Below are 26530 nucleotides of genomic sequence, written 5' to 3'. Positions count from 1 at the left end.
TCTTGACATACTACCAGATACATGTATAGTATTTCAGTAAACCACATAACAAAATACGTTAAGCTATGCTATACTATGTTATTTTTTAAATAAAATATACTTAATATTTTTTTTTAAATATTCAGGTTTAACCTAAAAATATCTGTTGCACAATAAAAAGTTCAATAAGTGGCTTGATATTTATTTTTAATACATTGTATTATATTTTTAAACTTTAAAAATGACCTCCTGAAAATTCAAGTTTTTTGATAAATGACGTTGTTGAAAGGAGTGAGCGATATGTTAAATATTGAACTTTTTTTTTAATATACTACGTTTTAAATGGTATTTTCCAGTGGTGGAACAAGTATATTTTTCTGTACAATTTTTATAGCCCGGCTCCTTTTTTCTTCTTATAAGTATATCGCTTATGAAGTATTAAGAATGTTAAAATGTACCAACTTAACTAAAAAAATAATAATAAAACATTGATTTTTTACGTAAATACATATATACACGGTCCCGCATAAACTACATGCACAAAATTATCCCCGACATGCGCTATAGCAGGTACGCTGAGTAGAGGAGATGAGCAGAGGGTAGAGACAGGTGGAGACTGACCAGGAAAGAAGCAAACCAATCATCACACAGATTGTGACGTACAAAGAAATATACAGTCATATTAAATAATAAGATAAATATATTTTAAATTTACTGTTGTTATTCGTAGCGTCATCAGAATTGACCTTATCAACACATGCATACAAACTTAGGTGTTTGTAACGTGTAATTATGTGCCGTTACACAGCTTTTAATACAATATGTATGATACCTATGTATTAATTTTAAATCAAACACAGATTTTTTGGGTCTACTTAGTTGTATTTTATTAACAAAAACACATAAAAATTTACATTGTGACAATTGTTCCGCCTTGTTAGGGCATTATCAATCGAATGTTTGATACGACATTCGTTTGATAATCCCCTAACAAGGCGAAACAATTGTCACAATATAATTTTTTTGTGTTTTTGTTAATAAAATACAACTTAGTAGACTCAAAAAATCTGTGTTTGATTTAAAATTAATACATCGCTCACTCCTTTCAAGAATGTCATAAATCAAAAAACTTGATTTTTCAGGAGAACGTTTTTAATGTTTAAAAATATAATACAGTGTATTAAAAATAAATATCAAGCCACTTACTGGACTTTTTACTGTGCAACAGATCTTTTAAGGTAATACCTGAAGGTTTTTTCTCCATTTGAAAAATAATTAGTTTATTAAAAAAAAATTTAAACAATACCTTTTCTTCAAAATGCAAAATATACACTTTTTGCCCTGTAGTGGGTAAATATTATGTTAAAAATATGCCTCTTTTGCTGGGATATAGTACATCTTCTGGGCATTCCGAAAACATGCACAACTGAAAATTAACGATTTTCAATTTATGACGCTCTTGAAAGGAGTAAGCGACATAAAAAAACTAATAAAAACAACAACAAAAAACAAAAAAAAATACAAATTTAGGTGTTTGTAACTTGAAATTATATGCCGTTACACAGCTTTTAATACAATGTGGTACCTCTTCGGTGTTAAGTAATACGACACACACGCCTTACTCAAGCTGTCTTAATTCATCAATTTAGGGCTTCAATTTGAGTCAACAGCTCCAGGCTCGATCCTGGGTCCTCGACCAGAGGCCAGGGGCCAGGGGGCGCTCGGTGATGACGTGACAGTGCAGCGAGGTGATTCTGGTAAGTTTATTAACTGCGGCCGATAAGCGCCGCCATTATCCGCTCCTAATGGGAGGTCGTTAGCCGCCTCCGCCCGAGGCCAGGGTACGTGTTCCCTTCTGGGCCATTTATCCCGCGGCGGCGAGGTGGGCCGACCTACGCCCGAACGAATAACCGGCGTAGGTGCTTTTCGGGATTTATTGTTCCGACTTGCAGCGGAAGAATGATTGACAGACATTTGTTAGGATAAGCGAAGTAATGTGATATACGATATTTTGAGTGTGTCCAGATCTTTAGTCACGAATTCTCAGTTTGTCCCCACATGGGAGTTATTTATTATATAAATAAAATAAAAATTCTCAGTAAAGTTATGTAAAATTTGGTTTTTCCTCCAAATCTTTTTTCACAAATTCTGGGTTTGTCTCTACTCAGGAGTAATTTATTGAAGGGACTATGTATTGTATATTATAAATAAATAAGTCATTAGTGGAGACAAACTGGGAATTTGTGAACAAAAATTTGAACATACTCAAAATATTGCGAATGTATTAAAACAACAAAAAGACTAAAAACACATTTGTTTGCTAAATCATTTCCACCATTTTCCCCAATTCATTCACCGTGAAGCGCCCTTGAGGTATTTTTTTACTAAAATGGCGCTATATAAGTTATCCAATTTTATTGTTATTATTATTATTATAAAGTCTTTTTTTTTTCATATTTATTTTGTTTGACCAGTGACCGGGTTTCATCGTTACCGATATCATCATAATAACACTATATTGTGAATTAACTCGTCGAAAATAGGGATTTTTTTTAAAATTTATATTATATATCTCCTAATATGTATTTTTTTTTACTTTTGTCCGCCTCCATAGTGTAATGGTCAGCACACTCGGCTGCCGTTCTGGAGGTCCCGGGTTCGATTCCCAGGGGGGGTAAAATAAATATATGTGATTTTTTCACTGTAATATTTATTCAATATTACCCTGGACTGGTATCTGAAGCGGAGGGCTGATCACCTTTCATTCATGTGTTAACGATCAAGATAACACTACGTTTATATGACATAGTGCCCTATGCACCATTGGGGTGCGGATAAGGGTTTTATTATTAATATGTAAAATAAATCAGAAACGAGAATACATTTAATGAGAGTCTCTGCGAAAAAAAAAAACTTACTAAATTCAACCAAAGATGGTATCCAAAAAGAAGAATGTGTAAGATGGTGTCATTTGAAACATAAATATAACTTTCCAAATGTAAGTTCTGTGATTGTCAATCATAGGTGAGAAACGAATCCGAACCCACACCGTTTACACGCATAGCTTTTAAGCTCTTTCAAACATTTTGGGTATGTCCAAATCTTTGTTCCCAAATCTGGGTTTCCCCACTTAAGGGTTATTTTTATATTTTGATATCTTAACATAGATGAAGAAGAACGTGAATGTCAGGGTATTTACAGGGTTTACAACTTGTCATGGGCCGGTTTAAGTAATAGTGTGATTGTCAATCATGAGTAGACTACATAGTTAAACCAGCTTGTTAGGTTGTAATATTCCATGTTCTTTTATTAACAACATTTTGAGTGTGTCCAAATACTTGTTCACAATTCTGAATTATCTCCAGTCATAGGAGAACATGTATTTTTCATATTATTTTTTGACATCTCATCAAGATGAAGAAGAATATGGAAGAATATTATAATCCAGGATTCGGACCTCACATAGTAATAAAAGAGTTTCTGCTCTTTTCATCTCACCAACACAAAAACACACCAACACACCAACCACAAAAAGCTTCTTTTCATTTCACCAATAGATGTGTCTAGTGAAGTTCTAGTAATTCAAGAACAATGTTTCAAAATTGATTCATATATTTAGAACTTCCAAGAATTTGAGTAGTGTGGTTGTCAATAGTCGGTAGAATTGGTGAATGTTACACGTGTGTAAAGTGATCACTTGAACCAGCCTATGACGGTCATCAGCTCCGTAATGCCCAGACTTCCATATTCTTCTTTTATTAGTTGATTTGGCAGACACTTTGTTGTTAAATCTATTCATTTTTAATTTAACTTTTACTTGTCATTTCTCAAATAAAACATAAAATTCCATTTTCTTCTTCATTCATGTTGAGACAGATTTACTTTATGTACATACAACCTTTAGTTAACTTCGGTTGTTTCTCTAAAACTTTACGGACTGAAAATTCATCAACAAAAAATTCTCAGAAGCTCCTTTTAATCTACAATGTACCTTAAAGGATGGATTATTACAGTTCACGCTTGGCAAAATCATGTTGCCACTTAAGGACTCTAGGTAAAGTCCAGGTCGACGAGCGTATAAAAAACAGGATAGGTAAAAATTCACCGACCTCTAAAATACAACGAGGGAATCCAAAAATGTAAATTTCACGGTCCGCAGGGTATACGAGACTGTGACTCAAATTAAGGGGATGGTTTTCTGAAAATTGTATGCTACCGTCTTTTATCACGATGCTGCTGATCTTTTTACTGATATTTAATTTATTTTTTCTAACTTTATGCCATGTTTTTTTACTTTTTTTGTTTTTTTTTTCTACCTCCATAGTTAAGTGGTTGGCACATTTACATTTTGACATCTCACATAGATGAAGAAAAATATGGAGCCTCAAAAAATTATAGCTAAACTTTATAATTAAAATGTTACTTTCTTTTAAAATCACTAAAAATATTATTTATGGTTATTTTAAAACAAAGTTACATTTTAATTATAAAATGGAAAATCACAAAGTTAGTGCTTCAAATATAAATTAAAGTTTAACTTTGTTTTTAACGGCTTTTATTTTTGGCATTTTTCTCTAACTTTATCATCTTTAAGGAAAAACATGTCCTTGAATTTGTGAATTCAATAAAGTGCCTTATACACCATTGAGTTGCGAATAGGTGTTGAAGTGCTACAATTAGTAATTATTGGGTATAAAGTATAAGTTATTTATAAATATACTAAAACAACAATCGTTCAGTTTTTCCATTGTTTGTTTACTTGACCAGTGATCGGGTTTCATCATAACCGACATCATCAGACTGTTGATCATAACCTCATATTATATTAATTATTATGTTGTTTTTCCATTAATAAATAAATAAAATACAGTTACACCAAGAAATGTCAATACAAACCTAAATCGTTACTTATTGATATTTGGACTTTTATTTTCTATATAATTTAAATGATATCATTTCGTAAAATTACCTCTAGTTGCATCTAAACAATTTAGCCCAATTTATATTTCAAATAATTCAAATGTAACTTTGTTTTAAAATCATTATTTTTAAGGTGATTTTAAAACAAAATTACATTTTAATTATAAAATTGAAAATCACCAAGTAAGTGCTTAAAATATAAATTATATCATATTTAAAATATAAAACCTTTTTCAAACACACCACCAAGTCACGAAATTATCATTTATCTATCGTGATATTCTTAATAAAGTCTGCTGCATTCGCCAATAATACGAGTAAAACTCCGTGCAATTTACCTGCAAAATATTTGAACAAATTTCACAATGATCATAATTATTTTTGTGCATTCCCATCAGAGGCAGAGCCGGCGCGCCGCTATAATTCAGCGGGCATATTCACGGTCCGCCCCCAATAGAACCTCCCCTGGGCTAATACCACGTGACAGGTGGGCAAATAACTGCCCTGCAATATCCCGCACTAACTATATTTTACATCACATTCGCCGATCGGAGGACAATAAAAAACAATACTAAATGAATTATCGGTCATAACCGTTGTTGGCTAAGCGCTTTCATAGGCAAAGTGCTTTCGGCAATCTGCTAATTAAAATGTATCAGGCAATTATTCATGGCAGCATTTAACGGCGCTTTCGCGTTTCGGTTTTAATCCGAACACTTAACATATAGAGCTTTTATTTCTGCTGGGAAATGTAGAGCTTCGCCCAAAAATCTCTCATTATTTTTGTAAACATGTTTCGAAATATATTTTTCCAAACGCGCACAAGGCACAAATGTTGCAAAACTTCTAAAATATGAAAATGTACAAAAGTTATGTAATAAGTGTTAAGAATGTTAGAATGGACCAACTTAAGTACAACAACTTTACCAGCATCCGAATACCACATATGAACAAACATCTCGTACTTCATCGAAATTTTTTTACACACATACAGTCATGTAAAATCATTTGAAAAATATATTTTATCTTTACTTTTGTAATTCAATTTGACAATTCAACCTTATTTACCTTATCAACGGGTACTTAGGTGTTTTTAACGTGTTATTATATAGGTTTAATGGGGGTAGCGTTACACTGCGTCACAACCTTTTGAAACAATGTGTTAAGTAGGTATTTCAATATGTCCGCTCTGATCATCTTTGATGGGGTTCGGTCAAAAGTTCTAACTAATTTATTATTTATTTAGTTTTTTTTTTGTCCGCCTCCACAGTGTAGTTATTACCGCATTTCACTACCAAGCGTTTGTTTCCTAGGGAGGGCGGTAAAAATATATTTCTTGTCAAGTAAAACTAGAAAGTTTTGACAAGAACCTTGTCATCTTCACGGATAGTTATGAATTGTAAATAAAAATGTTTGTTCGCTGTTATGTGTATTCAACATTACTTACCACTAGTAATTGTAGCGCAGGACTTATCCTGGCTTCATATATTTTATTATATAATCATCTTTACATTACATCAATTGGGTACAATCTCCTATGCACCACTGATAACGGAGAGGGGTCGATGAATAAAGATCAATTTTACTATACACGGGGTGTATCATGGTCAAAAATATTAAAACAAGGCTTGTTTAGGCGATATCTGAAATTTAAGTTAAATCTTTTTAATTGATTTAAATAATAAAATATGAACATTGAAAAAAATGGAATACTATGATGTATTCTCATTCCATGTTTATACTTTGCGGTGTCTGCGATTGAAAAACCGTTAAAAAATAACATGAATTCTGGATTAATTTCATTTTTGTGGGAAATTGTTTTATGAAATCATTTACCACTCTTTAAACAATTAAGCGAAAGCTTTCATCAATGTGCTTTTCTATAAACATATAATATTTAACGTGATATTGAGTTACGTGTTGGTGCTTGGGAGTTCAACATTCAATTACGGTAGTAATTTTGCCATAAATGCAGCGGAAGCTCCCCGCCGCTGCGAAGCGAATTTCAATCCATCCCTTACAAAGGGAGGTTGATCCGGAACAAACCATTCGGCGGGGGCAGAACTGGATGCGAAATTAGATTCGCAGATATCGCGGAATGCGAATTATGGACCCGTATTCGTGCCCGAAACTGGTCACAACAAATTTCGCGGACAATGAGAATGATCAGTCAGCGGATGCAATTCTCGATGCGTTTCGCGTTTATGCCGTGTTTCATAATAATAACGGACAGAAAACATTCCATTTTGTGATGTCATCGCTATTTTCAAAGAGAGCTTTTACGTTTTACGGACTTGTAAAAAGCAGTTCGACTGTAAATATGAAACGGCGGAATACGCGCAGCTATTTTTGCGATACTATGGGCGATAATTAACAGTATTCAAAAATAATTATTGCATGAATACCACATCCAAACATATTGATACATTAATTAAACGAAAAGCAATTAAAAACATAAAGTGACACACATTCTCTCTAACAAATCGCTCACTCCTTTCAACAAAGTCATATATATAGAAATCTTGATTTTTCCGGAGATCGTTTTTTTAAGTTTAAAAATATAATAATATGTATTAAAAATAAATATCAAGCCATTTATGTGCAACAGATCTTTTTAGGTAAAACCTGATTCTTTTTTCTCCATTTTAAAAATATCAAGTATATTAAAAAATAATTAAACAATATCTTTTCTTCAAAATTCAAGAACAACACTTCTGCCCTGTAGTGGGTAAATATTACGTTAAAAATATGCCGCTTTTGCTGGGATATAATAAATTTTCTGGGCATTCCGAAAACATGCACAAATGAAAATTTACGATTTTTGATATATGACGTTGAAAGGAGTGAGTGAAATGTGCGGCAAAATATTTTATGATAGATGTTCGAATGGATGACCATTCGATCACATAAGGAAAGAATGCAAGGCTGAGATAAGCATTATCGATAAAAGAAAAGATAAAAGGTGAGTTCAGATGGTTTGAATATGTGAATTAAATGAGTGAAGAATAGTAAACATGGGTCGGAATTATCGGTGTGAATGTGTGAGAAGATGTATAAATTTGGTAGAGGCTATGATCATGTACAAATACAGATTGGTGTGGCGTTCTATTCTCATAATATTTTAAGTAACAAACCCTGTCAAAATTTTATCGAATTAAACGTTAATTTTCACGAAGAATGCAAAGTTTTTTTTTGTAAATGGAGCTATATAATTTCAAATTTGGTGAAATCAGCCATCATTCTTCATTATCAGGCTTGAAGTATTCGGTAGCCAACGCCCACAGCCCGGGACTCCAGATGTAATGCTCCCCAAGAATTCGATTACAGAGAAAGTTTGCCAGGATGAAAGTTTACTTGGCAATTCTTAGAATACCCTCCAGGTAAAGTGATGGCGCCTGAACTGAAGAGTGGGAATTTAAAATCATAATGTCATTTAACGTTGCTCTTAGACACATAAAACATTTTTATATTTTTGAAAAAGACTACGCAAAGTTTATTCCGTGATATTTTCAGAGTGATGGAAAAGATTTTATAAAATATTATGCTACCTTTATTTTTTATAATGGTATGCGGATGTGAAGAGAATGAAACCATCCAAACTATCCTACATCACATTGCACAATCAATCCCAAGGTAGACTGCTCCCAGGCTGACCACCAAATATATGGATTGACAGCTGGGAACCGACATCGCAGGAGACTCTCAGATCATAACGCCTACTCCTAAAAGAAGAAGAAGAAAAAGAGGAGGAACTAAAAAAATATTCATTCAAACGCTTGATTTTAATTTTGTATTTAAATTTTACTTGGTAAATATCAATATTTTTTTTATCTATTGTGACACCTTTTTCAATGCATTCCGCATCAGTTTCAAATACCGTAAAAGTTATATTTGAAAATGATGCAGAATGCATCGAAACACGTGGAAAGCCGATGACAAGTCGTAAGTCCCGTAAGAGCTCAAACTGCCATTTTCCTATTTGGATAATTTATTCTTCTTACTATGTTTACAAATCAATGAAAACATATACATACACAAAATTATTTCACTCCTCTACGCGTTTTTGATTTTTCAATAAATATTTCATTATTCTATTTTTTCATTATTATAAATTTCAAATCACAACCCTGAATTATTGACATATATGGACACATCTCTATCTATTTTCGTCTTCAGAAATATTAAGGGGCGTCTCTGAAATCTCTTCTTTTTATTGTAAGCGCAGACGAGAATCCCATTAGCCGAATTACAATAAAGCACATCTCCTAACGAAATCACGATAGTAAAGATTCCATCTGAGCATGTGTGATTGATCTTTTTCTGAGACATAAAGATGTTTCCGAATGATTATATTGTATGTACTGCAAGCATATCCCACATAATCGATACATTTATTACATGTGTTTTTGGTTTTCGATCAGTGCTAGTTACTTTGTACTTATTTCAATTTTTACGTATATGGAGTCATTTACCATCGTATAACATTATATGAGCTGAAATATGCACTTCGCTTTCTTCTAACCCTTAAAAGTGACACGTATTATTTATCAGCCCTTTTTGACCGCGATGGCAGTGCCACCTGTTAAACTTTTACTACAACATACACAAAACTTAACATTGGTGACAGTGCGCTTCTTACCAGTTGTTGTCACTAAGCATTTTAAATGTTTTCGATGGCATTGTTGTTTCTAGAGTTTTGCAACAAATATGCCATCTTTTTTACAAGGTGATATTAAAAAAATATGAGAGTGAAAATTGCCCATATTTATTTTGGCCTCCCCCTGGGAATCGAAGCTGGGACCTTCAGCACGGCAACCAAACGCGCTGACCGCTACACTATGGAGGCGGGCCTTTGTAGATCTTAATAATGCAAAGCAGGCACTTTAGCCCAAAAACATAAACCGTAAAATAGACTTTCTAAAATCTGCAAATTTTTGTTATTTCAGCCAAATATAATTAAAAGAATTTAACGACTGAATAAAACACCAAACGAGCGTGATATTTAATACCCTGCCAGACAGCGAACTGTTTATTCCTAGAGCTTATTACAACTGGGCATATCACTAGCTTGTTTACCTAAATAGTGCAGAGCTTTGCCGCCCGCGTAGAAGTGAATATATGCAATACCTGCAAATATTACTTTAACGTTAGGACAATAACCTTAATTTAACAAGAAAACAGTAAATGTGATATATTATTAAAATAAGTTTATTTTATTTTATTTAACTTTTATTGAAAAATATGTTATAAAAAATAAAACGATATTAATTTCATTATCATTAATAATGAACAGATCACTGAGGGTAGAAAAATATTCTACCGCTGCTTCTTCATTCTTTGAAAATACTAAAGAATTTTAGGATCTACTTTGTATATTTTTTGGGTTTTTTTCGACACATAAAAATAAAATTGTTGACCATTTTTTTTGCCTTGTAAGGGCATTATCAAATTACTCTTAGACAGTAGACCCTAAATATCAGTGTTTGATTTTAATATTTAAAATATATATCATGGAGTTCTACAAATTAAACGCCAAATCAATAAATACTAGAGAATATTCTCCCGATTATGCGGAAATGAGTCTGTCCCAATATCCTTTTTTATCTCCCATATGCTATGCTGATGTTTGCTGTATTGAAATAAACATCGAAGAAATTGATCTTCTGGAGGATATAAAAATGTACCCTTAAAAATAATCAAACATTAAACAATTAATATTTAATTTATGCTAGCAATCTACTAACAATAGACTGAAGTTTTAGTGACTTGTAAATTTATGCTATCAATCACTGCTTATCAGTATATCAATGCGTATTGTAATTTAAAATCTAAAATTTGTAAGGATTTAGTCCACTGAAAGGACTCACTTAACCCTCGACCTGTTTAACTAAGATATTTAAATTAACTCGCTGAAACTTCCCCCCGAAAGGGTGGAATCTGAAATTTGCGAGGGTAATATTCGAATTATGACAGTAAATGTAAAAGAAGATAGCGCTTTCGGCTGCAGAGTATGGAAATATAATGTTCGTAGAGAATGACATTATGAGAATTTAAAATAATACTTAGCCAGAAGTACTCGCCTTTAACCCTTTGATTTAATTTGAATGTTCGTAGTTTGATTTAAATATTTCGTATTCAAAACGTTGTAATATTTCACAAAAGGTAAGATTCTGGGAAATCAAATAGATCAAAGTGACTTTAAAATGTATGAAATAAACCATTTATCGTTTTTAATTGAATTAAACAGTAATAATTTCATGAAATTCAGATATACAAGTAAACGATGATTCTGCCAATATTTTCAATAATTCGAATAAATATTTGACTAAAACGAAAAACTCCTTTTTTTAAATAATTTATCTGCACTAAATCCTAGCCATGTTTTGTTATTTATCTAGTCTTATTTTTATTTGTCTATATTTTTATTTATGTAGTTAGTAAATGAGTGTGAATTCATGTATCATGCACTTTTATCTATTATCTTAAAAACAATATAAAATTTTCACGTATATTTGATATACGTATGATGTATGGATCTACGGTGACGTAATTAAAATAATTACATTTTGTATAGAGAGATGAATCACTGATACGTTCGTGCAAAATTTAGGTAATTTATTTGTTTATTCAGGAATCAAACATAAAAATATACAAATTCTTTCAATCTAATTCCTCCTGTAAAGGTTGTTTATTGTTCAAAAGTGAGTGGAATTATTAGTAACGAATACGTTATGTATAATGTTAAGAAATATTTATCACATCCAATATTTTTACTTTATTTTACATTGTCTGACTTATTAGGGTAGTCCCCGTTCTACGTCATTTTATTTCCGGGAAAACTTTTCAATTACTTTACGCAACATATTTTATGCAACCTCCTGTATATGTAAATTCTGTGCAACCGAGTAGAGCATTTTACATGTTTTTTCCTCATGAATACCGCAAGTCTCAATTTAAAATCAATGTAAATTCCCGTGCCTTACGCTTTTGTATGCTCGCCGAGATTTTGATAGAGAAAATTCGGTATTTTTTTAATAAAAATGTAAATTTCCCTCTTCAAATGGACCATGCTCGCTTGTGCTCCGTAATGTTTAATTCCTGTATCTTTGCGGATTTCGACCTGGACGGACCCTTCGCCAGGAAATGGAAAAGGCATTTCTCGCTTTCATATGCCCCACACGGGAAAAGCTGCTTTCGGCTAAGCCGATGAATAATTAATCTTGTTCCGGACTGGACCACATTTCCCCAATAAGCTTACCCAGTAAAATAAACCCCAACATCAAAAGAAGCAAACTAATTTGATACATAAAGATATTTCATCATATAGTTGAAGCACAAGTTTTTTTAGGTTTTGTAACTGAGTGAGGAATTTAATATAATTTTAGAGATCTTCCAACTAGAAAATTGTCATCTACCCTAACCTTCATGACATTAGGTGGCATTAATTAGGTATCAACATTGGGATTAGTATAATTTGCTAATTGGTATGTTGTAAGTAATTCAAGGGACTCTTGTGATTAAATATTTGTAGGTACGTTGCAAGCTTTGTGACGTACATAAATTTTCAATTCAGAGCGTTTCATTATTCAGAGCCAGATAGAAACGTTATTTATTTATGAACACGACGAATAAAACTAATACCAACTAAATTCAACGATTAAATTTAGGTAAGTTTACATCTCTTTGATAAAGTAAACGTATTGTATAATAGTCACACGTACGAGTATGTACCTTTATACGTAAAAAAATAATCATGAAATCATTTTTACAATTCATTTACAATTTTTTAGAGTAATTTTACCCAAACACAACAAATTCAACAATAATAATTTCATGAAATCCTGATACAAAATACACGATACTTATGACATTATTCCAACCATTCGAATAAAGAGTTGTCTAAAATGGTAGAAATTTGGTTTAAGCTACATTTTTGATGTTTTTTTCTCCTTGCCTACCCATACCCGATGGTTAGTTAGTTAGTTGGTTTGATTTTCATTTTTACATTAAAACTGGTTCATGCTGCGTAAATTTTTACAAAAAAGATTTACTGAGAATTGTTATATATCCGCCTCCGTAGTGTAATGGTCAGCACGCTCGGCTACCGTTCTGGAGGTCCCGGGTTCGATTCCCAGGGGGGTCAAATAAATAAAGTGATTTTTCCACTATAATATTTATTCAATATTACCCTGGACTGGTACCTGAAGCGGAGGGCTGATCATCTTTCCTTCATGAGTTAACGATCAAGATAACACTGCGTTGATGCAGTGCCCTATGCACCATTAGGGTGTGGATTAGGGTTTGAATGAATGAAATGAAATGTTGTTTGATAATTTTTTATTCGATAAGACAAATTGAGAATTTGATTTTTTAAATGAAGTTTAGCCTTCAGCTTCCCGGGGTGGGTAATGTCCTGGCTCGTGGTTCGGATTCGTGGGGTTATATTCCCAAATCAGATACTCGGGATCCTTTAGATATAGCGGTGGGATGATATCGTCATACTTCAGAATGTCTTCTCCGATCATCTTTTTATTTCGCTCCAACAGCAGACGGATTTCCGAATTTCTTTCTTCGGAAATGCCTGTAACAAACAAATTTATATATTTATTTTAACTGTTTAGGATCCTACGATACAAAGTTGTAATCCAAATGTATATTTTATAATTTTCTTGTTTTCTTAAATTACGATTTTAATGATTTTACTTAATCATCTATGAAGTTCTTAAAAAAATCCATCCTAAACCGTTATTTTTTTAAAACTCTGTATTTGCTCGCTACAAAAAAAACATAGTTATCATCATGCAAATAAAACATTTTGAATAAAAAGTCATTATTCAACCATTGCATTGTATTGTTAATTACATTAATCATTGTATACAAAAATTAAGAAGAGTGTGTTTTTTTTATTAATCTGAAAGCATTTATCAACTTAAAAATACAGTAGAATATTTTCAATCCATGAGAAATAAATTCCTTTCACACAATACATGGTAAATAAAATCTTTGTTTTGTTAAAGATGAAGGCATGTGTGTTTATACCATATTTAAGTAATAAAATTAGTATTTTTCCTTAAATTGAAGTAATTCTTGTTATAATTTATATTTGAAACACTAACATTGTGATTTTCCATTTTATAACTAAAATGTAACTTTGTTTTAAAATCACTATAAATATTTTATTATAACTTAATAATAATTTCAACCGGTTTTGAAGCTGAAACTGCTTCTTTATCAAGACTGATTAATACTACATTATAATTGACATTATAGACATTAAAATAAAATATTTAAAGTGATTTTAAAACAAAGATATATTTTAATTATAATTCTTGTTACTTTTCTATTTCGTCATAACGAAAAGATAAAATACTTATAACTTCGACAGTATTATTTTTAGCCGGCGAAAGCTTCTTTTAAGATAGTAAAAGTATTCATTTTAGTTATTACGTACTTATGAATGCTTTACGCATTTTTTGTTGCTTCGCTCTCTATAAATAATTTCCACCCCAATCACCGCGAATATTCCATGCCAATAAATAAGAAGCTATGGGAACCCACCCTCTAGTCAGGAGGGGGTCCACAAAACCGCGTTCCGGAACCGCCTTTTCTAGAAGAATAGCGCTGGGTATCGGTACATATTTCTTGCAAGTCTTGTAGCCGACCAGTTTTATAACAATACCTTAATCCTTCACCAAGGCTAATTAAACATGATAGTTTTATGAGGAAGGTAGTTAAACTGTATTTTTTAATAATTTTAAAATGGGTACTGAATCGAACTAGGAAATAACAAGTGTGAAAGAACAGAACGCAAAACTCATGGAGGAAAAATATGTATGAAGTATGTTTCTTTCAAATAAGCATTAAAATTATTTTAATATGTATTGTTTAATATTATGATTTTTTTCATGTTTGTTAGAACAAAATAGGAGATTATTAGAACAATTAGGATTTTTTTTATATAGGAAGGAATTTTAATTTTAATGTAACCACTATTTCTTATAATGTATTGGTACACATTTGGATGAATTTCAAATAATTTTTAAGCACTGTACGTAAACCAAAAATGACGCGGAATGCATTGATACATTTGTCATAATAGATTTTAATGAATGGTGACGTTTAACAAGTTAATTTAAATTAAAAATTGATTGATATTACCACAAATTGACTGTCAAATCGATAAAAAAAAATTGAAATAATAACTAGGAAAGCATAGGGTAGAAGAGGCATTATTGGTGACAGAAGAAAGTGATGAAGATAAAACGAATTGATGCAACATTTCTGTTTACATTACAAACTGAATTACTTCTTTTTTATGATAAAAAAAAATGTCACCATTTTTATTTTCAGTACTAATATCTGACCAATTTTGACAAATCTCGCCTTCTTTAGGGATTTTTTTGTTTTGTTTAAGGATCGTTTAAGATTGACATATCTATAGTTACCATCCCCCAATGATTGGAAGGTGAAGTAACAAAGATGCGGAAAGCAAAATCGAATACATTTGATTAGCAAGCTACCCCCTGAAAATCCCTCAATACCAACCAGAATCAAAAATGGTATATATATTTGCATTAAACATTTGTTATTAAATTGTGTACCCACCAGAATGCCTTGTATCTATTTCTAACAAACGTCTGTTTTTGATAAGGGAATCCATAAATTTCTCTTCCGCTTCCCCGCTGAAGTCATTTGCCGTAATATCCAACTTTACTATGCTTCTATTCAAAGCAAGCATTCCAGCAATCTGAAAATGCCTCATATTCAACATTTTTATTTGATTTATAACGATTTTCCTACCCAACACCCAAACATCACCCCATGTAACTGTAATGAAAAGCATAAATATAAATATTGTATATTGGTAAGAAGGGATTCTTCCCTCGGTATTTCAAGAGAATGAACTTTTCAGTTTTACCAATAAAATACAAAAAAAAAATGCAGGAATTTTTTTTTAATCAATGTGCATTTTATTTCAATTCTTTCGAACAATCCATTTTTTCCAAAGCTATTAAATTAATCAATAAGTAACAAATTTCGATTGGTTACTGAATTTCCTATTTCATGATTAATAATTTGTCTGCCTCCATAATGTAATGTTTTATTTTTATCTAACTGGACTGGTACCCGAAGCGCAAAACTGATCACCCTGTTTTCATTTAAGTAAGGTTTAACTTTATATTGCCTCAATTTGATTCAGTGCCCTTTGCACCATTATGTACTGATAAAGATATGAAATTTATTTTGAAAAGGACACCAATTTTTTGTCATACTAAATTTATACTTATATAATTTATACTTTTTAATATTAATGTGTAAAATAAGAGTAATGAAAGCTTCATTTAAAATGTTATTTTAAACGCACCGGAAAAATAATTTTATATCGCTTATTGGAATCGATTGGATTTTTTAATGAATTTGAAAGAATCTTTTGTGTTTAATTTAATTTCAAACATATATCTTATCATTTCATAAATGAATATAGTATATATGTATATATATATATATATATATATATATATATATATATATATATATATATATATATATATATATATATATATATATATATATATATATATATATATATATATATATATATATATATATATATATATATATATATATATATATATATATATATATATATATATATATATATATATATATATATATATATATATATATATATATATATATATATATATATATATATATATATATATATATATATATATATATATATATATATATATATATATATATATATATATATATATATATATATATATATATATATATATATATATATATATATATATATATATATATATATATATATATATATATATATATATATATATAAATTTATTTATAATTTCAGTACCATAATGGCCGATTGAGCTTTGATTCCACAGCAAGACATATTGACTTCAGCAGGCTTCATTTTGCATCTTATCAAAGCGGAAGCTAAACAGCTTGCTGCTTCTTCTGATAAAAAATTCATCCCGATATCTGAAATAAATTTACTTTGAGTTGGTAACTATACTTGATGAACGTTTACATTTCAGAATTTCATCGAGGCAAACTTGTTAAACTTAAAATGATTTTCGATCTGTTCGAGTAATTATATGGACCGCAATATTCCTTACTTCGTTCTTAAATTATTAAAGTTTTTTTTCTAACCAACATCTTCTGAACATATTTCGGAGTAAACAATAATTACAAATCGAGACGTTTCCTTGTAAAAACAAATGTGCGTCAAAACTATGTATTCCGACTCTTTCACTTGACCACTTTCAAGTATTTGAAATACTTGATAATGTCAAGTTATCCTCGACCTTCCTGTGCTTCTTTTAGAAACCACATTATCCTAATTTATTTGTTATTCTGTTTTATCTTCACTCATTGATTCACATCCTGAACTGTGGAAGTCTAAGAGGGAGGCCTTTGTTCAATACTGGACACAAGAAGAAGGCTAAAATAAGTAAGTGATTATGTTATTTATTTACCAAGTGTTACAAGGGGAGCTAAAGGCGGTTTCGTTAATGCATGACCTAAACCATTTATCCCACGTTCTCCAAAAATATTATTTCTAATTTTCACCACTTTCAAGTTAGAATGTTCCATCAACAGTCCACCAAGAGCTATGACCCCATCGTCTCCCAAATAGCAGTTTGAAAAATCAATCTCTTCAATACTCTCCTTTTGGGCTATAAACCTGAAGAAAATCTTGGCACGGACATCGTCCAGCTCGCATTTATTGATCACCAAGATTTTCAAAGATGGCAGCGATTGCAGGCCAGAGCAGATAAGATCGCAGTCTGCGATCGAAAACTGGAAAAGCCTCCATTCGAAGTTTATCCCGAGCGGTTTGACGCAAAACACGAGACGAATGCTTGTCAACATAGTCAACTGGGCGAGAGCTTTCTCTAGCGGTATATGGTCAAGAGGAATATCTTTATCCGGTCTTATGCACTCATCCCTGATAATGCCATCTTTGCAGTCTGGATAAGGGGACAGTTTGGTCGCTTGTAGCTGCTTTATATTTAGTACGGTTACATATTCACTTATCTGCAATCAAAGTTACCATGATTGAATTAAAAAGACATAAAGCTCACAAAAATATACGAAAATCTTTTTTTTTTTTTTTTAAGGAATAACCCGCAAAACCTTTATTTTAGAGGCTTGTCTGTAGATAAGATAGTAAGGATAGGCAACGTAAATGTAAAAAATACATCAAAAATACCGAGACAAATTTAAAATAAATCTTTAATGAATTAATCTTCCTATTAAGGGGAATAGAACCAATGATTCCAGTTTTGCAGTCGAGAGTTTACCCAACTATCCTTTACCGCTTACCTCCTCAAATATTTATAATAAATATTCACTTTATATTATAATATATCGTATTTCTTGTGATTTTTTTTCCAAAATTCTTATTTCTCTTAATAATTGTTCAAATGATGTTACGATTTAACTACATTTCTGCACTGAACTAACATACATGTAGATTATTAATTAAGCATTTGAAAAAAGGGTGTCATAAGATGAAGCAGATGTTATAATGTATAAAGATCAGAAAAACTGGTCAGACATCGATAGAAAGTTTTGCACCATCAAAAATTAGAACATTTAATTTATTTATAATGCACACAATTACTTACCAGAGAAGCAAGATCTTCAGAATGGTTGACATCAAATTCTTCAGGAGGAGTTTTTTCAAAATATTCTTCCAAATACATAGTTAGGTAAGTGCACTTCCAAAACCCTTCATGCGGACGTGGAGCGAAAACTACTTTAGGCCATCTTCCTCTACAGCAACGTTCCCAATACACTTCATACTACAATATAACAAATAAAAAAAGCAAATAAATTAATAATAAAACAACGGAGTCCTGGTACAAACCATTATGTATGGAAGTGAAGCATTAGATTGAATGCTGTCGAAATGCACTTTTCAGATAAATATGTAGTAAAACGACGTATGATAGATGTTTGAATACTTAAATAAGAACAGAATGCATGGTTAAGATAAGCATAATTCTAATTTTAGTAGTGTAGAATGTTGTCAATAAAAAAATTACATAATATTTATTCAATACTACCCTGGACTGGTACCTGAAGCGGAGGACTGATCACCTTTCCTTCATGTATTAAAGATCAAGATAACACTGCGTTTATATTATGCAGTACCCTATGCACCACTGGGGTGCGGATAAGGGTTTGAAGAAAGTAAAGTAATATGGTCGGAGTGATATAAGGTAAACGAGATCCCTTGATCTCTTATATAATAAAAAAGTGACATCATCCAAACCTCCAAGGTGGCGATGGACTAAAAAAGTTTGATTTCAAACCAAACAATACTTAAAGTACTCTATTTCATTACAACATGTTGTAAATGAATTATCTGGTCAAATTATAAGCTTAAATTATAAAAATGAAAATGATATTTTCTGGCGTTTCTCATGTGTGTGATTATAATCCAGGATTCGGACCTCACATACTAATAAAAGAGTTTCTGCTTAATAAAAAGCTTCTTTTCATCTCACCAATAGATGCTTCCAGTGAAGTTCTAGTGATTCAAGAACAATGTTTCAAAATTGGTTCATATATATAGAACTTCCAAGAATTTGAGTAATGTGGTTGTCAATAATATAATAGGTGAATGTTACACGTGTGTAAAGTGATCACTTAAACCAACCTATGACGGTCGTCAGCCCCGTAAATGCCCACAATTCCATATTCTTCTTCATCTTTCATGAGATGTCAAAAAATAATACTCTATTTCAATTTAATATCAAAACATCGTACAAAAGATGGCTGTAAAGTTAACTTACAAAAATCAGAGGTACTGTTAAATGTAAGTCAACGTCAATCGGTAGAATTTCCATTAAACTGTTGACATCCTGTTGGAGAGTATCCGTCAATGGTTGAACGAGATCAAACATTTCGGAGAGTCGCTTGATAGCCAAATCTCGAAGTTTCGGGACAATTTCCGAGTCCCAGTCAAAATCCGCGGCGGGAAATATTATTTTATCTGCCTCTTCCATGACTTCTAATTCTTCCGGGGTCGGAATATAAGCCTCCATGATGACGCGGGGTACTACGTGGGGGATCTTCATTTTGATGATATTAATAACGGGGAATTTAAAACGAACGAACTCTCCTCGATACTGTCAAAACGTAACCCCGTAGACTTTTCAAATGAGCTCTTACGTCAGAATACGAACTGTTTGAATATTTTACAAATTCCGAATGCAAAAAACAAGTTTCATAAATTACTTACTTATCTAGAAAAATAAATTGAATTAAAGATAATTTACACTTCGTATTTTTAGATCATTTAGCATTCCCGTCAAATAAAAAGTAAATTTTATTCACAATACATATAATTTCGATGTGTCTAAATCTTTGTTCACGAATCTGCATTTTCAAACTAATTTTTCTAGGCCAATTAATCATATTATTCTAAAATACTGCTAGTGAATACTTCGTTATTCGTTTTAAACTAGCATAAGCTTTACCGAGAGATTATGAACTCAAATTATTTGTTTTACTAAGGTACCTACTTATATTTGTAATTTGTACACTATGCTTTATTGACCGAAACAAGACAAATGCTTTTAACAATTAAAGTGCCAGTATAAATATTATTTACTTGATAAAGTAGACCCTTCTCAGATACATATATAATGCAATCGCTTCAAGTAATTTTTCCACGCTGTAACATTTTCATACAGTGTCAAAAAAATATCGTTTTGTATTTAGTTTTTTAAATAAGCATTAAAAAAATAAAAATGATCGGTTATTTCTCGTATTGTCTCGTTTTTTTTCAATCATACAAAATTTTACACATTTTTCGTTCATTTACAGACGACAGTGTATGTTTATTTATGCACGTATTATGAGCTCCATATACCAAAAAAAAATCTTTATTCATTCATCTAATTTATTTCTTATTTTAGGGTCCTGTCAAATAAGGGATATTATGCACAACAACTTTATAGGGTGTCCTATTGTGAAATTAATAATATATACATATGTATATGTTTGTATTTGTATGTTTATGTATACATACTAATATATATATATATATATATATATATATATATATATATATATATATATATATATATATATATATATATATATATATATATATATATATATATATATATATATATATATATATATGTATATATATATATATATATATATATATATATATATATATATATATATATACATATATATATATATATATATATATTGTGAAATTAATAATATATACATATGTATATGTTTGTATTTGTATGTTTATGTATACATACTAATATATATATATATATATATATATATATATATATATATATATATATATATATATATATATATATATATATATATATATATATATATATATATGTATATATATATATATATATATATATATAGTTATATATATATATATATATATATACATATATATATATATATATATATATATATATATATATATATATATATATATATATATATATATATATATATATATGTATATATATATATATATATATATATATATATATATATATATATATATATATATATATATATATATATATATATATATATATATATACAATACAATTCTACCAATAAATGCCAGTGCCAAACTTAAATCTAATACCAAATAACTCCAAATATTTCGACAACCTTCATACAAGTATAAAAAATATATATATTGAAATTCTAAAAATTAATTAAATGATTTTTATGTCTTTGAAAAAATGACACAAAAAATTTATAAATTAACGTTTTTATAATAATAATAAAAAAGGTAATAACATGCAAGTATTTCGGCTCAATATAAATATATATATATATATATATATATATATATATATATATATATATATATATATATATATATATATATATATATATATATATATATATATATATATATATATATATATATATATATATATATATATATATATATATATATATATATATATATATATATATATATATATATATATATATATATATATATATATATATATATATATATATATATATATACACATGAGTGTTTGTGTGTGTGTGTATAAACATTTCATTTCCAAGTAGTTCATTTGATTTTTTCCGGATAAACCTTGTATATACTCGTATTTACAGAAAACTTGTTTGTATCTAGTTCATAAACAAAGTACAAAATAAAATAATTAAATCGACATATTCAAGTATCGGCGGAATGTGAGCGTTTCGCAATTAAGTATTTAACAAACCAATAATAATTAATGAATATGACATGTTTGCCTTAAACTTTGCGCAAAATAAGACACAGAGTATTAATCACAGGAAGTTGCAATTTTTAAAACCTCGCAAAAACGTGCATCACGAATTACTTATTATGAAGGTATCAAGGTGTTTTGAAATGATAAGTTACCAGCGGTAATCATTTAATTTCCTCGTTTCTCTAAACAATAGACTACGAGCGATACTTGTGAATAAGATGATTCGCTAAATATAGCCATTGATGTTTTATTGGTGCTCCGAAGTTCATAGCTGACCTCGCTAGGCAGGTATTATGTTCACATAAGGCTTGAATCAATTAACGTTTTCACAGTTTGTAAAAAGTAGTATTTTTTTATATTTTTAATGTCTCAACATCTATTTGAAACATCAATCGTTTATTTGCGAACAAAAGTGGAAGTCTGAGCATTCCAGGGCTTACAACCTGAAATTTAGCAGGCTTGATCATTTTATACCCTTGTGTAACGTTCACCCTTCTACCCATTACGGAATACATATCGTTCAATCCTTTCAACAACGTTATATATTTATTATTAGATTAAAACCAATATTTTTAGCTTCTCCACTTTTTTATTTGACCATCGACCGGGTTTCGTCGTTACCGACATCATCAGACTGGTGATGATGTCGGTAACGACGAAACCCGGTCGCTGGTCAAATAAAAAAGTGGAAAAGCTAAAAATATTGGTTTTAATCTAATAATAAATTAAAAATGCAATTCCATCACGAAGTGTCAGTGGATAATATAAATCTATTAACGTTATATATCAAAAATCGTCAATTTCCAGTTGTGCATGTTTTCAAAATGCCCAGAAAATGTACTACACCCCAGCAAAAGCGGTATATTTTTAACTTTATATTTACCCGCTACAGTACAGAAAGTGTTGTTTTTGCATTTTGAAGAAAAGGTATGGTTTTTTTTTTAAATACACTCAATATTTTTTACATGGAGAATAAACATTTACTTTTTACCTTAAAAGATCTGTTGCATATTGAAAAGTTCAATAAGTGGCTTGATATTTATTTTCAATACATTTTATTATATTTGTAAGCTTTAAAAACAATCTCCTGAAATATCGAGTTTTTTTTTTATAAATGACGGTGTTGAAAGGAGTGAGCGATACGTTTGTTATTATTTACTGTGTGAATTGTAAAATTGAATACATTTTTAGTAAAGTTAAATTTTCTACATTTTGTCCTTATAATTTCCAGTAACAGCACGATGGGACGATGCAGGACTTTCCACAGAAAATTGCATTTTCCACATAGAACGGATATGACTTTTTTACATCAGAAAATAATGTCAAGATTGAGAAATTTGTAAAATCTTGATGAGTAGTTTTACTTTAAACTTACCTTTTTTAAAAGGAATAACAAAGCTTCTATTTTAGAAGCTTGTCTGCAGGTAGAAGAGTAAGGATAGGGAAGGTACGAAGATGTGAAAAAGACCAATTGAAAATAAATATTTCTAGAATTCATTAGAATTCATTTTGAATCAAACCCGCGACGCCAGATTCGCCATCAAGCGTCTACCCAACTACGCCACAGCACCTGCACATATTTTGTTTTAGTATTTTTTACACCATTTTGTCGTTATTCAGAAATAAACCTGGTCTTATAATGTCGAGATTGAGTAACTTATAAAATAACGATCAGTAGTTTTACTATATACTTACATAACTAATTTACAACATTTCGAGTGTGTCCAAATACTTGTTCACAAAATCCGGATTATCTCCTATTATAGGAGTTATTTTCAATGGTATTTTTTGACATCTCATCTAAGATTCAAGTAATCATAGTGATTCAAGAACAATGTTTCAAAAAATTGGTTCATATATATATAGAACTTCCATTTTTGAGTAGTGTGGTTGTAAATAATGGGTAGAATTGGTGAATGTTACAGCCTATGACGGTCGTCAGCTCCGTCAATGCCCAGACTTCCATATTCTTCTTCGTCTTTGATGAGATGTCAAAAAATTACATAACTTATAATGGTTTTAGTATTTTTTCACCATTTTGTCGTTTTCCAGAAATGTACCTAGTCTAACAATGTCAAGATTGAGAAACTTGGATTATTGCTGCAGGCTCTCGGGTAGGTCCATATTAGATTCATGACTTATGTAGTCAATAATTCCAAGTACTTGCACAGTCAATAGATTCCTATCTCCTGCAATATTAACAAATTTCACGACCCGAGGTAGGTGCCGCGGATAGTTTGCGGTGAGCAAGGGGGGAGGGATGCTGAGGATAGAGGGGGGGGGATCTCGTACCACTAGTTATCAAAATTAGCACAATTCAATCTCAATAGGGTTACCCGAGATGCCGAGATAGATACTGCTAGAATATATTCAATTTGTAGATGTATAATATGCACATTATTTCAGGGTGTGTGGGAACGTACTCATTTATTAATTATTATACTTCTTCTTCTTCAAACCCTCATTCTCACCCAAAGATGCATTGGGCACTGCATCATATTAAGTGTTATCTTGATCCTTAATACATGAAAGAAAGTGATCAGTCCTCCGCTTTAGGTCAAATAAATGTGATTTTTTTCACTGTTATATTTAAAACCGGTCCAGGGTATCGTCATTTTTTTTTATAAAAACTTGTTTATTTCCATGGGGTAATTATGTTTATTTATTGAAAATTAAAATACTCTTATTTTAAAACATAATATTTTTACTAAAAAATATAAATATGAATATAAAAAAAAATACATAAAACCATAAATTGTTTTTGAAACACAATTCCATAGCATAATGTGCTAATAAAATAGTTTGTGTGATTCCAGATTTGGTCCAGGGTTCTCAAGGAAAGTTAACGAATTAGTGTTAATAACTTCAACTTTATTTTTATTCATCCGGTTTACTTGATTTCCTCACAAAACCGGTTCAAAAATGCCAAAAAAGTTCAGAAGTAAAGCATGCACGTAATTAACAATGAAGGGTTATGTATACATTGTAATCAACCATCAGAACAAACGGACATATTTTATTTTTATAAATGTGTTTGTATATGTTTATTTTTATACCCAAAAATACATACATGCAAAAAGATTATTTTAATTTTACCAACCATGTTGCTAATAACACTTAACAATACAATTTTTAATACTAGTTACCAAGTAAACTAATTTTTCATGACAAATTAGTTCAAAGAAAGAAATTCCTGTTTATTGAGTGAGGAATTCAAGAACATAACTAAATTGTATAATGTACTATATGTGCAATGTATGCATATATATATATATATATATATATATATATATATATATATATATATATATATATATATATATATATATATATATATATATATATATAGATATATATATGTATATATATATATATATATATATATATATATATATATATATATATATATATATATATATATATATATATATATATATATATATATATATATATATATATATATATATATATATATATATATATATATATATATATATATATATATATATATATATATATATATATATATATATATATATATAAATTTGCCCGCCTCCGTAGTGTAATGGTCAGCACTCTCAGCTACCGTTCTACCGTTCTGGAGGTCCCGGGTTCGATTCCCAGGGGGCGTCAAATAAATATAAGTGATTTTTTCACTCTAATATTTATTCAATATCACCCTGGACTGGTACCTGAAGCGGAGGGTTGATCACCTTTTCTTTATGTGTTAACGATCAATACAACACTGCGTTTATATGCAGTGCCCTATGCACCACTGGGGTGCGAATAAGGGTTTGAATATATATATATATACAATATATATATATATATATATATATATATATATATATATATATATATATATATATATATATATATATATATATATATATATATATATATATATATATTTATAAAAATTTTATTGAAAAATTACAATGGCAGGACTCTAAAATAACATAAATTGTATTGATAAATGAAAAACATTCAAGGTATGTGGATGTTCCAAATACGTACAATAATAAAGATACACTATCGGTTGTGAATGAACGCAAAATATGTTAATTTATGGACAGTTACATGCACAAAGCTATTCATCGACAGATACCATCTCCTGGAATTCCAAGAAATGTATGTACGGGTGATTCATAAGAAGTATTTACATGGAAATAATTTTATTCCCCGAAACAACGTTCGTCATCCGACTGTGCATCGAATTAACAAATACTATGAGCTAACAATGCAAAAAAATATCATGCAACATGAATTTATCGCCAAAAAACTGTTATGAATCAGTTCTCTCGTTATCCTAGGTCATTAAGTAA

At 30.1% G+C, this 26530-nt stretch overlaps 1 protein-coding gene across 4 annotated transcripts; it reads right to left on the bottom strand.

Moving 5' to 3' along the window:
• Positions 1 to 13229: 13229 nt before the first annotated feature.
• On the bottom strand, positions 13230 to 20088 carry LOC148313957 (dynein regulatory complex subunit 5-like). 4 transcript variants are annotated; one of them, XM_088270587.1, is made up of 7 exons: positions 19740 to 20088; positions 18567 to 18743; positions 17412 to 17973; positions 16787 to 16914; positions 15505 to 15646; positions 14351 to 14506; positions 13369 to 13480 (listed from the first exon to the last, which is right to left on the bottom strand). In XM_088270587.1, the coding sequence occupies exons 1-6, from the start codon at positions 20022 to 20024 to the stop codon at positions 14388 to 14390; spliced, it is 1413 nt and encodes a 470-aa protein (XP_088126713.1). In that variant the 5' UTR covers positions 20025 to 20088; the 3' UTR covers positions 13369 to 13480; positions 14351 to 14387. The 4 variants fall into 4 exon arrangements, with proteins under 4 accessions (XP_088126615.1, XP_088126796.1, XP_088126713.1 ...); XM_088270489.1 differs by lacking the exon at positions 14351 to 14506 and having other exon boundaries at positions 13230 to 13480; XM_088270670.1 differs by lacking the exons at positions 14351 to 14506; positions 15505 to 15646 and having other exon boundaries at positions 13287 to 13480.
• Between the last annotated feature and the right edge of the window lie 6442 nt (positions 20089 to 26530).

The sequence above is a fragment of the Brachycentrus maculatus genome, unplaced genomic scaffold (genome assembly GCF_059751285.1).
Source record: "Brachycentrus maculatus isolate JH-2025_06_01 unplaced genomic scaffold, ASM5975128v1 h1tg000004l, whole genome shotgun sequence".
Lineage (NCBI taxonomy): Eukaryota > Metazoa > Arthropoda > Insecta > Trichoptera > Brachycentridae > Brachycentrus > Brachycentrus maculatus.
Note: the sequence above shows the minus strand (reverse complement) of the source record. Positions and strands in the feature narration are given on the sequence as shown.

Coding starts and splice junctions, on each gene's coding strand:
- LOC148313957 (XM_088270489.1), bottom strand. CDS start 20,024: ATGAAGATCCCCCACGTAGTACCCCGCGTCATCATGGAGGCTTATATT. Junction 18,744..19,739: donor TAACAGTACCTCTGATTTTT/GTAAGTTAACTT, acceptor GTTATATTGTAG/TATGAAGTGTATTGGGAACG. Junction 16,915..17,411: donor AGCTCCCCTTGTAACACTTG/GTAAATAAATAA, acceptor AATTTATTTCAG/ATATCGGGATGAATTTTTTA.